Genomic DNA, 16,806 nt, shown 5'->3' with positions numbered 1-16,806 from the left:
CATATGTTCCATTTGTCATTTTAGATTTCAAAAGAGTGCTCATAGTCGAACCTACAGCAATACAGGGGACTATTACGCAACTTCAATCAAGTAGATATTTGAAGGACACGCACCCATGAGCTGTAAAAAAAAGCCATGTTTCGAATTCTTAGATGTGATTTAAATTATTATGAGCGCTATGGTAGGGACTGTCATTAGGGTCGATTTGGAGGTGTGATATGTCCCCTCTCCAGGGAGGCAGCACAGTACAAAAATGCCATTTTCTCCAAAGCACTCATGACACGACTCACAGAGACTGGCTCTTAATCAAAAACATAATCTTTTCTAGATAGAGCCGCTTTCCTTCAGCAATCTCTCTATTCTTCTTCTGTAATCTCTATATCTCACCGTCCCTCCCTTGCCCTTCTTCCCCATCATTTTAACCCAAACTTCAGGTAATTCCTGTTCCTCTCTTCAGCCCCAACCTGTCATCCAAATACATAAACATCTTCTACACCACTTCACTAATTTGCTTATTAGTATCAATGTTAAATCCATCCTGGAGGAGAGTGCTGAGATAAAGGCCACTTTGACACAAGGAGGTTCCCACTGCAGCAATGGTTTAAGGCTTTTGTGCATGTCCTTAAAAAATAAAAACACACTTGTTGACAATTCTGTAATAGAAATGGTGGGGTTGGTATGAATCACTCATCTACATATGAATTTCAGAAAGCAAACTTAAGTGCTCCTATAGCTCAGAAGTAGCAACAGATTATGTGTTTGAATCCAGGGATCACACATGCTAATAAAAAATTTATACCTTGTAATGCACTGTAAGTTTTGTTGTTAAAAAAACAGTTATTGAGCAAGTACACAAAAGGTATATGGTAAGCTTCAGGGCTGGGTAAAAGTTATTGATTCTCTAATTTTAATTCATCTTTAATTTAACAAAACAATATTGATTCGGAAATCCCTGAATTGATTCTTAATGTGCGTGTTTTACTTAAGCTCGTAAAGATAGCCCGATGCTCATACAATATTGAGACATATGGGTGATAGCGGCCCTTCATGAGAATAGTTGCCCATTAAAGTTATTTAAATTATTATTATTATCATCATAGTTTCACAGTAACATGCGTATTGGGTGCTTTTCCTCGCATGAGAGGGCTTGTGGGCTTCTCTTTGCGCGAGAGAGCTTGTAATGTGCACAGTGCAGACTCCTTCTCGCACCTGAACTTGTAATGTGCACATCTTGGACTCTTGCTCGCACCTGAACGCATGGCATGGACTCCTTCTTGCACCTGAACTTGTAATACGCATGACTCGGACTCTTCTTCGCACTTGAGCTTGTAATACGCAATGCTCTGACATTTCCTTGCACTAAAGAGGTTGGTAGGCGTGCTGGGGTTTAATTTATATAAGCCTTTATCTAAGTTTAGATAAATAATTTTTTTTATTTGAATTGAAGTTGTCAGTACTCAAAACTTTTAAGTTAGCAAACTTAGAAAAATAGGGGCAATCAGTTGCCTCAAATTTTTTGAGTTAGTAGAACTTATCCGGGTTTACAGTGCTACAGGGTGATATGGCTGCTGGAGTTGTTACTGCTTCCTGGCACACAGGAAATTTTGGAGCGCCTGGGCATCAATGACACACTCAGATTAAAGGCATCAAGTTTAAGGTTGCGGTCGTGACATTGGTGCCAGCTGCCCTTAGAGTAAATCAGCTTTATCAGCTTTCTTTTTTGTCCACCAATAAAGTGGCTTGTCAGTAATGAGTAAAAATTAACAAATAAATAAATGAGTAAACCATTGCTCCGCCCCTCAATACTATAGTGTATCTGTGATCTTACAGGCTGGCGATAGGACGATCTTACTATTGAGCATATCGCGCTGCGGCGCAACACTACATTACAGTAATATTTACAATTATGTACAGTATGGAGAGTTTGTTTTTTTGTAGCCCCATGGTCCTAGTGGAACGCTGTTTTGTTTGCTGTGTACAGGCAGCTGAAATGACAATAGACACCGACGTTTTATAATAAATGAAATGAAGTACATTGTGATCATTTTTTTTTAAATTTCTATTTCTACATCATGCTTTGCTTTCTCTAGAAGAATGTGCCTTGTCAACAAAGTGATTAGTTTATTTAACTACTGCATACCACCCACCACTCACTCTATAGACAAAGTTAGAAATTGAGTTATAAGTAAAATCTGGATCTGACACTGTCAAAGACAAATGTCTTTCTAACTCACACTTGAACAATCAACCCTTGGACTAAGGTCTACCTTTCGAAAGAAGAGAGCAATCAGCCTTCAATTTGTGATTGCACAAAATTACTCGTCTCACTCGAATATTATCTTCCCTCAACGCATTACCAAAATATGCATGCATGCATGCATTTAATCCAGCAGCATATGTACAGTGCATCTACTAAACACGTCCATTTGGCAGCTTGACATGCTGGGGCACATGCTGTGAAACAACACATATGTTTGCAAAAAACACTAACTTGCCATTGCTAAGCAGACCTGTGACACACTGTCAGACAAACCCATTTACCATTTACCATAAGATTTTAATCTCTATTATGTACTGTAGTTTTTGTTTTAACATTAGGTTAGTTTTAATTGGCACCACAAACTGTACACAGTATCTGCCAAAAGATGAAAGGCTTTAAGCACATCAGAATTCATTAAAAACTGCATCATTAATTCACCAAAAACATTGCAATACATGCTGTCAATGAAATATGGCATACTGCGACACAAAGGGTGCAAAGATAAGTGCAAACTCACTGCAGGAGGGGAAACTGCAGTGGGCGAATCACCTCATGCAGGGTCACAGCATCAAGAGAGTAAAGCTGCAGTGTAGGAACAGAGCCACTTTGCTGCATGTCCTCACTTTAGTCAAAGCGCAACTAAAGTGAGTGATGCTGCAAAATGCATAAGCGCAGAAAGCCGGACGTTAATTGCGCCTAAAAAAGCAAAGGCTGACGCAAATGTGTTATGAGATGCTCAGTTAATGAGACAGTGTTACTATCTTGCTTGCGAGCTCTGATCGGTTTTAAAAGGCTGTTCAACCAAGCACATCTGCACACAGCTCTGAAAGCAACTATATCTCTGAGGAAATCAAAGCCCTTTGTTAAGTATGATCAACCATGACTTATTCTGTTATCATCACATCATAGATTCTACACTGTTAAAAGGTGTAGTGCATCATCTTTGCAATGTTAAAATGTGACCCTGCCTGTGAAAAGCCAGATATGAAGTCATTTATTTTCATTATTTTCTACATAAAATCACCCTTCCTAATGTAAAGAATACTTTAGCCCTATATGGAAGGGATTAGATTTACGGGGGTAAATGGAGTAATGTAATTTTACCACAGGACGTCTGTAATATTAACCATCAATTCGCACGGGATTAGAAATATCAATAAAACATTCAGAAGTGGGAGGGGTAACTCAATTACACACCATGTCCCTAAAACGTTACATGCACATTATATGTTGCTTCCTGATTTCACATGTGGAAACACGCAACATGACGCTGACGAGAAAAACCCGAAATGGGACCAGAGAGGAAACACTATTTAATTTCGGTTTGGGATGAACGTCAGTTTCAGAAACTGTTCGGTGACTCTTAAAAAGTGATTTTGACCTTTATTTGTTAAGTCTGTGTCGTGGTATGCAGTAACTGACTTATCTTTGACTTGTTCCACCGCCTAGAACGCAAGTAAATCCTTCTTTAAGCGCGTCTATATTTCTAAAAACTGCACAAAATTACTGGAAATGACCGAATTTACGTGTATATTTACAGGTGGTGTATTCGCACGGGATTAGTGTTACCTGATGTAATTTCTCTGGACCTTTTACAGAAGGTAAAAGTCGCCATAATCTTTACTGACATTGTCTGTATGATTACTGACATGAAGCATTCGGACAGGATTAAAATTGCTGAGAAGCTCTGATAAAAATAGCTTTACCCCAACTCCCTATGTAAAACTAACCCCGTCCAAATTGTACTTAGATATTGACTAAGGCCATGTCAAAGATTGACATTTCAGTAAAATCATTGATTGAAAATTAAACTTTGAAGCTCCTCATCTCAAATATTGGCATATACACTGCTTTAAATGTGTCTAAAACGCCAGGCCGGCCCCAAACTGTGGGCGCTTGCTAGCATTTTTTCAGCTAAGCACTTTGGTTGCTATAATATTTCGGTTTCGTTTATTAATCGTTGAATGATGCAATGGTTAAAAGTGTCAAAAGTAACATTGACTAACTGAGCATTTTTACCTAAAGTTGAAAAATTTTCAACTATGAACAGCAGACAATTCAAAACATACGTCAGCCACAGGCATAAACGCCTTGGTGTACATGACTCCTTAGGGGCCAATAACACCAAATGCATTTTAAACACATGGAAACTCATGGCGCACCACACTGTCTTTATTTTTGGTCACTTTAAAAAAAAGAGCAGTGTGGCGCGGCTTTTTATATTACTAGGCAACCACTGAGGCAGCTGTCCTGTCAATAAAATATTGAAGCGTGAGCGCTCTTTTGCTGTTACTGTACCTGTCATATTAGCAGAAACTTTAACAAGAGGGCACTTGCTCTGACCTTGTTTGAGGGCGAGAGGTGCACAAACACGCAGGAGAGAGTGACTGCAGTCTGCATGTTCCAAACACCTGTAAACTTCTGTCACCACAACGAAAAGGCCCGCCTCTGCCCTCATTCGATTGGACAATGGAAAAAACGCATATGATGTTGGCCGCTTTTCCGCTTGAGCGCTGTTGTAAAAACGTGTGGTGCTGGAGGCAGTCAAAATGCAAGCCGTTTGGCGCACATAACACTCACTGCCTATAGAAAATCATTCAAAAAAAGGCACTTGCCACTGCAATAAACGTGTTCTGTGTGATCAACCCTTAATCTGGAGAGTTAATTTCAGAGACAGGGTCACAGATACACGTTTTTTCCTTCCTAGGACTTTTTCCTCCTGACTAAAAAGCCATGGGTTTTTTAGAACTCTCTTCTAGGGCTGTAACGATTTAACGATGTTTTATGCATTTGATGAATGAATTTGAATGAATTACGGTGAAATGCCACCACATCCAAAAGCCAGAGGGCGCTCTCGTGCAGAAACTCCAATTGTGCCACAGAAGAAGAACCATTACAAACACTATTCCAGGAAATGTCTGCAGGAATATTTATATCGCCATTCTTCAGATTGTGTCAGGTATTTTCATGATAGTAAAGAATGTTTTGAATGATTTTGTTTAACGAGTGTTGGATTTTCAAATGCACGTTATGAACGACTCGACTCATAATGATTTTAGATTGATAAGGACTTCTAACTGACCAAAATGCCATAGTACACGCAAAAGCTGTGCATGAAACACAGAATCGCAGCCTTGCGATGCAGAATCGGATTTAGACAGGTCTTTTTAATGGGATACGCAATATATCGTTACAGCCCTATTCTCTTCTATACCTTTCATCATTACTACTCTCGCAAGTATGGTTTAATCTTAGCCACTGTATTCTGCTTTTTATGTTGTCCACCGATTTCTCTGTTTTCTCCTGCTTTTGTTAATGTACAGCTGCTTTGAAACAATTAAACAATTGCGAAAAGTGCTCTATAAGTTAAATTGAATTTAATACTCTCACATATCCCAGCTTATAGCATTAAGCAAGAAATGTTCACTTTTTGGTTCCATTTAACAATGCTTTGTTTGTTTCAGCATCCCACATCAAGACACACACAGTAACTATAGAGGAACAGAAAACTAAATCAGAATTCAACTTAAAATTATTATTATTTTTATGCAAATTTGAATTTCATATAGTCAAAACCAGATTACAATTATTTTTGTATTTGTATTTCTTATTTATTGTCTCCCTTAACGGCCGTTCACATTATAACATTAACTATAACGATAGCTATATTAGCGTCCACATCACCGAACGATAACAATACATTTATGCTAATTCGCTTATGCGAACGGCCCTCTCGCAAATCGCTTGCCTTTAACATTGCATATTTCTTGTATTAAAAACTTTTGCAATTGTTTACATGTCACTGAATATGTAAATATGCTGTTCGTGTTGCATTTACACAGCGGGTAACCTGCTGATGTCCTCAACACGCTGCGTTTTGCGTAACTACAGTGAATAATAGTTTGTGTAATCTCTTTCCTTATGGCGTAGTTAATGTAGTAGAATAAAAAGCATTACGTAGTCAATTTCACAGCAACTGCATCAGCGCTGGATATCTGAGGTAATTTTATGTTAAACCTAAGCAATGCGCTTTACCTGTCATTTCAAGTGCGCCTACACTTGAAGTTCAAATAGATTTGATTGGCTGCCAATGGTTTATCGTACGTCAGGTGGGAAAAACCGCTCAGAAAGTGATCCCAACGATATCGTTCATTGTATCTTTATCGTTTTAGTTGTGTTGTGACCTCGCTATTTTCTTTAATATAAAACGATTTTTAAAACGATATTTTTAATAGTTATTGTTATAATGTGAACGGCCCTTTAGAAGAAATTTGTCTGACAAACAAACAAAAAAATTAAAAATCCACAATCCTAAACAACATACATCACAACACCAATAAGTAACTAACATTTTCCTCTCACCCACACAACATTGATCGCTTACCTTTCAATAATTCAATTAAAGCTGTAGTGTACGATGTTGAAAATCGGTAGAGAAAGCCTGAGACGGTTAGTACGTTTTAAAAAACTCATCCCGCCCCTCTGTGCTACCTGATCCCTCCCCCCGGGAAACCACCTGAACAAAGTCACTCATTCAAGCTGTGATCACTGGTAGTAAACATCAGAACAGAGATTTACCGAGCAGTAAACACATAAAGCCTTGAAGGAATGTACAATTACAATTATGATTGTAATTGACGTTATTTACTTTCACAACAACGTTTGGCATACGTTTCCCCTCCTGAGCTTCAAGAAATGACTTTATAAATATAATTATTTTGACCCGTGATACGCGATGCTAAACGGCTAACATTCCGATGCCGACCGACAGCATGTTGTCAGACTCACACAATACAAAGTATAAATAAATGCGTACCTGTTCAACAAAAGTCTGCCGTGTCGGCGTCGGTTTTCAGCCCCAAATCTCCCAGAAGCTTCCTCCAACAGTCAATGGCGGAGCGTCTCTCCAGTTTTTGCAATTTTGCAGTATTATTCCTGCTCATCTCGGGTCTGTTCGTACTGAACAGCTTTGCTTTAACATCATACACCCGACAGGAGCTTTTGGGTATCGGTGAGGACTTTACCAGCAGTTTTATCACCAATCTTCGACTCTAGAACGCTAGAACAACCGAGGCTTCGCACTCTACCCGGCCGGGCGGAAGTGCTCGCAGGCGGCGTCGAGATCGTAAACAAAGGCGGGGGAAGCGCGGAGGTCTAAGAGCCAAGCTAAAGCTAACACCGCTCCGGCTCTCTTTACCCAGCATTTTCCTCGCTAATGTGCGGTCACTGGTGAACAAAATGGATGAGTTACGACTCCGCATCACCCACAGTAAGAGACTTGCATATTATAGACCTTTATTCTGTACTTACTGCTTATTGCACTTCTGGTTAGATGCTAACTGCATTTCGTTGCCTTGTACCTACATGTGCAGTGACAATAAAGGTGAATCTAATCTATCTAATCTATGTTGCTGCTTCGCTAGCTACCATACACTGACACAAATTTCATGTCGCAGGCAGGAGAGGGGCGGGGTGGTGTGCGATGGGGTGGAGACGCGAGCACGAGGTGGATTTTCAAATGTAGCAGGGATTGGATGAGAGCAGTTAACCAATGTAAGCTGTCCGGCCGGACAGTTTACATTGGTCAACTTATCTGCTACCATACACCCAATAGACTGAATGGATTTTTTAAATTCTTTTTTCTCTTTATATTGTTAGGATGTTACTGTAGAACCATAACCAGCATATAAACGAGGTTATTAATAATGAACAATCTTTGAAATCGTAGACGATAGCTTTAATAATGGAATTAAATACATTTGTACCTATTCAGCTTACAAGTTACTTACTGAAGGCATCAGCTCATACTCCTTGTATGCCAGCAAATGTATCTGAATTAAAATATTAACAACACAGACTTATATAAAGCAGCTGTCTATAGCAACAAATAAACTCACCTACTGTAGATAAAACAGCCAATTATGCTTTATGAGCTACGGTGTGCAAAACCACACATTTTCAAAAGCCCTGTATAATTGAGGTCACAGGTTCACATGACCCTGATCAGATGCATTTATTAGAGAAAGTTAACATAATGCACGTGTATTGCATTCGAAATCTACACAGTGCTACGAACAGCACAGAATGCAGAGGTTTCAAGATGCATTTTTAAAGCTTGTCAATTTGTAATGTGACAACCAGTCTCAAAGCATGGTTCTGATGGGATGCTATGTGACGCAACATCCAGTCTGTCTGAATGTGCAGACACTGTTTTCCTCAACTGAAAGAACATGGTGCTAGAAAATGCAAGGTAATGGCTTTGATTCCCAGGGAACACAAATTAATTAAACTTGGATGAACTACAGTGAGATTGCATGTTAACCATCTGATGGCTGACCAATGCAATGATCTTACATCTGATATATTCAATGCATCAAAACAATAAAAAAGCAAAATCCCGAATTGTCTGCAAACGCAGACGAGACACGAGAGCCAAACTGCATCATTACAGACGTTCATGAAAGGCTGTCATTCTCTCTCTCACAGGACCGCAGGGTAGCAGCGAGTCTGTCGCTGCCTCTCGTGCACGGCTATTTTTAGCACAGCGCTCTATCCAAATCATTGTGGAAGTTCGCTAGTACACAATCATTATGAAGGGAATCTGATATCTGCAGTGAATTGTTTCATTTGTAATGGAGTGAGTGTCAGGTGGATTCTAACAAGTTTATACACCTAAGGCTACATGAGCACAGGTAAGATAATGATGTTGTATTGCTTGTCTGGGGAGTGCTGTCACGAATGGGAACAACACCTTGAATTGGTTAAAATACGATATAGATAGATATCAAGGAGGTTTCCACCTGTTGATACAGTGAGATTAAAATGCTGTCATCTTACACTAAGAGAAACGTGCAAATGGTTTTACAATCCAACCATTCAGTACGAAGAACACGCACACTGTGTAATATACACATATTTAATTTCATATCTGTTGAGCTTATATTAGACAAAATGTCATAACATTTTTATATTCATTACTTGCATAAGTTGTTTAACAAAACAATGTAATCCATGTTTCTGGAGGACCCCAATAAGTACATAATTTGGATGTCTATAATTAAACAAAATTGATTACATTTGCATTTATGCATTTGGCAGACACTTCATCCAAATCGAATAACAGTGCATTCAATCTATACATGTCTACTATCTGTATGTGTTCATAGGGTTGAACCCATGACATTGCGTTGCAAATGCAATGCTCTACCGGCCGAGTTACAGGTACACCATTTTAAGTCAAAGGAACAAACATGAATTAACTCATCAGATCAGAAGCGCATAAGGACCTAATACTAAATCGGGAACGGGAGGTAGATCTAGATCTAAGTTTGAAATGTGTATGCCAGTATGCCCCATTAAGAAGAGTGTTAATCAAGTTAAACACATAAAATCACTAAAACCATTACAAAACACAAACCTTTAAACCATTAACATCTATCCATTTGGCAGATGCTTTTATCAAAAGCAACTTACAGTGCATTAAGGTATACACTCACCTTAAGGATTATTAGGAACACCTGTTCAATTTCTTATTAATGCAATTATCTAATCAACCAATCAGTTACTGGGATTTTTACGCATAACCATTTCTAGGGTGTACAAAGAATGGTGTGAAAAGGGAAAAAACATCCAGTCCTGTGGGCGAAAATGCCTTGTTGATGCTAGAGGTCAGAGGAGAATGGGGACGACTGATTCAAGCTGATAGAAGAGCAACTTTGACTGAAGTAACCACTCTTTACAACCAAGGTATGCAGCAAAGCATTTGTGAAGCCATAACACGCACAACCTTGAGACGGATGGACTACAAAAGCAGAGGACCCCACTCATCTCCACTACAAATAGGAAAAAGAGGCTACAATTTGCACAAGCTCACCAAAATTGGATAGTTGAAGACTGGATAATGCCTTGTTACCACTGTACAGGCTGGTGGTGTAATGGTGTGGAGGATGTTTTCTTGGCACACTTTAGGCCCCATCATTTAAATGCCACGGCCTACCTGAGCATTGTTTCTGACCATGTCTAGCCCTTTATGACCACCATGTACCCATCCTCTGATGGCTACTTCCAGCAGGATAATGCACCATGTCAAAAAGCTGGAATCAATTCAAATTGGTTTCTTGAACATGACAATGAGTTCACTGTACTAAAATGGCCCCACAGTCAACAGATCTCAACCCAATAGAGCATCTTTGGGATGTGGTGGAACTGGAGGTTCGTCCCCTGGATATGCACCCCATCAACTGCAAGATGCTATCCTATCAATATGGGCCAAAATTTCTAAGGAATGCTTTCAGTACCTTGTTGAATCAATGCCATGTAGAATTAAGGCAGTTCTGAAGGCGAAAGGGGGTCCAACACAGTATTAGTATGGTGTTCCTAATAATCCTTTAGGTGAGTGTACATTTTTTATTCATATGTGTGTTTCTTGGGTTCGAACTTGTGACCTTTTGAGCTGCAAACAATCTAGACCTAACAAGCAGACTTGGTTCTACTCTCATTCAGGAAATAGCTATTCACTAACACATACCAAGGCACAACAGCCTTGAAGTCTATATGCAGAGTAAGGCTACATTTTAATCATTTGCTTTGTCTTGTGGCACGACTCACAAGCCGCCTGTTAATGCTTTCAAGAGGAATAGAAAGCACGAAATGCCGTGGGTGAATTACAAGGTTTGGTGGTAAAAATAGAACATAATTTCTCTGGGAATAAAATAAGGCGAAAAACAAAAACACATGAAAACTATGGTAAATCCAACGCTCTGTTTGCCATGAGCTAATGCTTGATCATCCGAGTCTTTCCATTTGACATCCAAAAAATGCCTTAGCAATGAAATGTTGTCATGACAGCTTCAATCAAACCAACTATGTAGACAAATCACTGAACAGAATAAACAAAATGGAAAAAAATACATTTCTCATTTAAATGTACAACAGATGTGCTCCACAATGAAAAAAAAAAACATCTTGACTGAGGTGACATTAATTGGTTTGGCAAAAAAACAAGCAAACCTGCAATTCAATCTCGCTACTGTGAACAACACAATCAGTATTCCCTGTTTTTATCCTCGCCTCAACTGAAGCCAAGAAAACAAGCTTCTTGAGGTCCGAGAACGCACAAATGCTGCTTACTTATCAGCCACTAAAAGGTCACTTCCTGAGTGTCCAACACTAAATATTTATTAATGAAGAACAGACTCACGACTTTTGCATAGAGAGCAACACACTGTGCAACATTCAGCTCCTTGTATGAAACAATATCTACTTATTCGCTCTATTGCATATAAAGGTCTGTTTTAAACTGATCAAACTGAGACATTCACCAGCCTTTGGCAAAATCTGACTTGCTATTCATTCCCAAATTTCACAATAGTATGCATTGCATCCTTGTAACCTCGGCTTCCTGGGAGCGCTATTTTTTGAGAAAGGCGAAGCAGATGGGTTGAGCACACACTGAAATGAATTTTGTGCAGGGAGAAATCACATCTCTTTGAAGTTTCAAGAACATGCAAAGCTACACTTGAGACAAACATGGCATGATGGTGTTCACTTTAATTTTCTGGTGCATCCTCTGTTGCAAGGCCCTTTAAGGCAAGTCTGTTCAATTACAGTTACTGAAGCAATAAAAGACATGAATATTGATGAACAACCTACTTAATATTCATAACCTAACCTTTTGTGACATCATAATATTTAATGGTCCCATTACTACAAAACAAAGTGTGTATGCCAAAACTGTCAATAACATTTGAAATAAACAGAGACTTTAATTCTGTTTTGGGGTCAAATCAAACTAAGGCTGCTGTAATTCAGGATGCACAATTACGTTTTACATTTATGCATAGATTTTATGCAACTTTTATGCAAAGTTACTTACAGTGAAGGTACATGTATACATTTGAAGACAGGGTCCGAAATTAACACCCGCCAGCCGCCAAATGCGGGTGGATTTTCCGTTTGGTGACTAAATTCAAAACGCTTCCCGCCACACTGCCAGGTGATTTTCATACCAAAATATTAATGCAATATAATGTGTTTGCCAGTAACTAATCTGGGGACGAGGTGAGCTAGCCACAGAAAGTCTACGCTCCAAGTCTCGCACTAGAGACAGTCTGTTGCTAGCTAGTACTGCAGGTAACTTGCGGTCTGCAGCTATCTGCTGCATATTAGCTGATATGTGGCAACATTTACTGGGAGTGAGCCAACCTTTGAAATGAAAACTCACAGACGAAAAGGGGGATGATTTAAATAAAACAAAGTTTTGTGAGAAATGGAGGGATGGAAATAATAAAGTTTCGATGACACTGTCGTGATGAGTTGTTTGGTGTGTCACCAGTATGCTTAAGATAAAAACAGAAACCACTAATTTGTCATCGGAAAAAAAACGATGAAACTTGAGAACATTTGTGACCATGAATACAGCAAATGAAATTAATGTACATGTGACAAAAAAGCTGTTTATTATTCTGGCCGGTAAAAAATATGCTTCTCTGGTGGATTTTTTCATCTACCAGTCCCTGTGGCAGGTGAGCCAAAAAGTTAATTTCGGACCCTGTTTGAAGAGCTCAAAAGCCCCTAAACCTCGGTCAAAAATTAGATAATGTTATTGACCGAATGCTTTTTGGATGTATTATACGTTCATCAAATATGTTTGCCCCTAAATCTGCTTAATCCCGGCCTCAGGCCACTCAAAAATGTCTTTTTTTTGCAGAATCCGTTAAACACAACATTCAGCTTTTTCAGCAAAGTCCTCTAAGTGCACATAAGAGCTACAAAGGTTTTGCATGGTAAAGGAGGTTTACCGGATATTTTTGAGCACTTTACCTTTAATCTGAAAGTACAGTGAATATAGAGACTTTTTAGAAGTGGATATTTTGCCAAAAAGTTTAAATGCACAAGAGGCAAAAAGGCAAGTGTAAAAATTTGTTAAATAAAATTAAGACTAAAGTGACATTTGTGAAAATAAGGCATCAATTTTTGACTAATACCCTTTTCATTGCCATTAAGTTTAAATTATTGTTCCTAAACATAAGAGCCTGAGAAAAATTGCTAATTTATAAGAAAACAGTTCAGAGGGTTTTGTATTTCTGAACTCTTGATTTAATCAGTATGAACATGCATGAGATGACACAAAAAGGCTTCTTCCTTTTGTATTTCTAAGAAATGGCTGGGTGTATTTTAACCTCCTGAACTTTAAAGTACTACACAAATAATTAACAGTCAAGTAACTGACTGATTTACTATTGAGCTTTGCATTAGGGTACTAATTTTCATACAATAAATATGCCTGGAATATTCCATATAAATAAAGCCAATAACATACTGTGCTTGTTTATAGTATGTGCAGTTTTGATTAACTTTGTGATTCTGTTGTAAAGTAGATACGTCAATTTCTGTCTGTCTAAATTACCAAACTCTTTGATGTGATGTTGATACAGTATGACGCATTTTAATGACCCACTGGGGATGCAATCATGCATACTTGGCAAAACACCAACAGTTCCAGCTCAGGGACTAAGAAACTCAATAGTGTTCTGGAAAAAAGTTACTACACAAACTAGATTACACAATCACCACTACAAAAAACAACTTCCAACATTTCTTACACAACAATGAAATTCTCAGTTGATCTGAAAATAAACATAAAATGTATGCATAAGGGAGATAATAAACTGTCTCAAGTTGTTACCGCCACCCATCTACCATATAGAAAGTTCTCTACTCACATAAAAACGCATAACTGTCACACAAAGATCAGAGAGACTCATTATTTCAGACATTCAGCATGTGTATGTGTGAACTCAGATGCCACATGCTGAGATCTGAAGATGTTAACAACCCACAGTAAAAATGATCAACAGAAGGTTTAAACATACAGACAAGATCGATCGTAAGCATGCACACAAAGAAACCCTTTCACTCTCTAAGAGGATATATCATGCATTCAAATAATGCAATGAAGTAGATTGTGTGAGGTGAGTCCTGAGTCCACAAATACACAACCTAATATGTGAACATAACATTGAGAGCTGACTAGTGAGAATCCTTAGGGTTTGCATCATGAGAAGCAAACTATGCAATGTAGTCCTCTTCACACATGAATGACATAATTACATTTGAAGCGTGCATTATAGACGTGTCTGGACTGAATCTGAAGTTCCTCCCAGTTTTAAGTTTCATTCAATCCTCATAAAAGCAGGAAACAACGAAGATCTGGTCAACCAAAGTCTAAAACTATGACTCAAGCATACAATCCTATCCCATTATACTCTAATATAAACAAATGATATATTACATGTACAGGAAACAAAAAGGAACATATTAAACATAAACAAAACATGAAGTGACTTTCCTACTAATTCAAGATTAATACATTATTACATATACACAAGACACTACAGAAAATATATTACGTCATGTATCCATAAACATCTTTAAAATAAGAAGTCTTTATAAACTGAAGTGTGGTTAAAACTTGTCTGGCTGAAGAGAATGCACGAGTTGCTTGAAACAAGTATGCTGTCTATCTAAACAGGATTTTTGGGCATCAAAGGGCACGTTGTCTAGGTAGGAAACTTAACTATACCGTGAGAAACGACCGTGGACCATCACACGCATTCCAACAGATTGACGCGCAAAGTGAACGGAGCAAACTGACTGACTCCGTCTCCGACCCCAAACATATCCAATCTCCAAAGAAACATGCAGATATCGCTTACCTTTTCCTCTGCTCTCTTTAGACATGCTGTCCAATGCGCTTTTAAATGTCTGGTGTGTGTTTGTTATTAGTTTGGACAGTGTGCACGTCTCTTCTCTCCGTCCTTGTCTGTGCGCGGGGAGGCTGGACGCGCGAGCAGCGATTTAAAGCGTACGGGTGTCTCGTGACGAACGATACCGTGAAAATGACATGACAGTGTGGAAGTATCCATAAACGCTTAGGTGAATCCTTGTGCTGAAGTAAACACACAGACTTTGCCGTTGTCCTCTCTCCTCCTGTTGAGCTCGAGGTCTGATGCTCGACTGCCTCCAGTGGCTCTGCTCGAGCCCTTGTGATACAACGTTGAAATGAACTTGGAAAACGCCACGCGCATTAATGCGGTCTCTTCGGAACACCCATCACACGTTATTTATTTATTTATTTATTTACGTCATGCAAGGACAACCTTTCCAACGTGCATTATATTTTCAACTAGGTTTATAATTACTGAAGGAAATAGCAGAATTCCTGAAAGGCGGGTGAAAATTAAGTAGTAAGCTTATTTTTTAGACGTCTGTTAAATAAAAAGTCTTTTGTTCTAAAGCTACACTACGGCTTTTTGTGATGGTAATAGATAGTAGCCTTAATAGACTTAACATTTAATAGGCATATATAAACATAAAGCTGTAATAAGTACATTTTGCCTCGTTATCGCCCTCTCGGTTTGAAACATAAAATTGCAGGTTAAAATTGAAACTATAGTTTTCCCTAGTATTTATCAGCGTACTTTTTTATTCATTCAAGAGGTAGTACATAGTCTTATTAATAACATGAACTGACAATTAAATGAAAAAACAAATGTAATTGCCTCTAAAGGAAAACGGAACCATTTTTTTTTAAACTACTGTATGTTCTTACCACAACTTAAAAGAGCTGCAAACTAAGTGCTCTTCTGCCATACAATATAGTTCTCATTTTTTATCGGCTTAAAACAATCGTCACTTTTTTATTTTGTGCCTTTAAATAGTCAGTCTTTAAATAGGGAAAACATTGGTGGCTTCTAAATTCATCCCTATTTGGATCCTAAGGAATGAATGGGGCTAGGCTCAATGCTAACACATTTACGACGCACTGCACAAAGATTAAGTGTACGCATTGAAAAAAATGGATAGGCTATGTATTAATTCATCTAAGTTGAGGTAAGAACATAGTAAAATATTGAAAAAACTGCGGTGTTTTCCTTCAAGGTGTGTTTTAAGCGTGTTTATGTCTTTAAAGGGACACTTCACCCATTTGTATTAAGTTCTGTATAGTTAGAACCCCAGTCATGTTTCATGCATCATTTCCTCAGTTGCCGCTGAGAAAGGAGAAATACAGATTTCAGTGTTGCACTTCCTTCTTTTAATGATGTAAAAATCATCATTTTGCACATGGGCGTCGGAAGCAAATGAAAAGTGGGTGGGTCCCCACATAACACCCCCCCCCCCCCCCGAAAAATACATTTACTGCAATAGATGACATTTTCATGTTTCCTTTTAATTAGCCTGAACATTTGCGTTTATTAAATTAAAGACAGTAGCCTATTACGGTCGAAATTCTGGTAATAGCCCTTTAAATATTTTGCAAATAATGACAGATGTCATGTTTCATTTATCTTTCTGTGTCATTTTTTTTCTCTACTCTGCTGACAGTAGGCTACAATGTTTATTTTTTATTTTGAGGAAATAAAAGGTAAGAAAAACGAATGAAGGTAAACTGATACAACTTTTGTATACCTTTTTTATTTGTTATACCCAATCTCTCTTTCTCTCTCTTAGAGAAATATTAATGTGAGATTCTGAAAATGAGATCA

General features: G+C 38.4%; 1 protein-coding gene across 4 annotated transcripts in view; it reads right to left on the bottom strand.

Moving 5' to 3' along the window:
* pitpnm3 (PITPNM family member 3) overlaps window positions 1-15,331 on the bottom strand; it is a 117,028-nt gene extending 101,697 nt beyond the window's left edge. For 3 of the 4 annotated variants that reach the window (XM_065281029.2, XM_065281031.2, XM_065281030.2), the window contains exon 1: window positions 14,977-15,331. In XM_065281029.2, the coding sequence (XP_065137101.1) occupies window positions 14,977-15,001 (25 nt within the window). In that variant the 5' untranslated portion in view covers window positions 15,002-15,331. The remainder of the gene's footprint in view (window positions 1-14,976) is intronic. The other variant, XM_065281028.2, reaches the window with a different exon arrangement.
* Window positions 15,332-16,806: the final 1,475 nt, after the last annotated feature.

This window comes from Paramisgurnus dabryanus, chromosome 8 (genome assembly GCF_030506205.2).
Source record: "Paramisgurnus dabryanus chromosome 8, PD_genome_1.1, whole genome shotgun sequence".
NCBI lineage: Eukaryota > Metazoa > Chordata > Actinopteri > Cypriniformes > Cobitidae > Paramisgurnus > Paramisgurnus dabryanus.
This window is presented reverse-complemented; position numbering and strand designations above follow the sequence as displayed.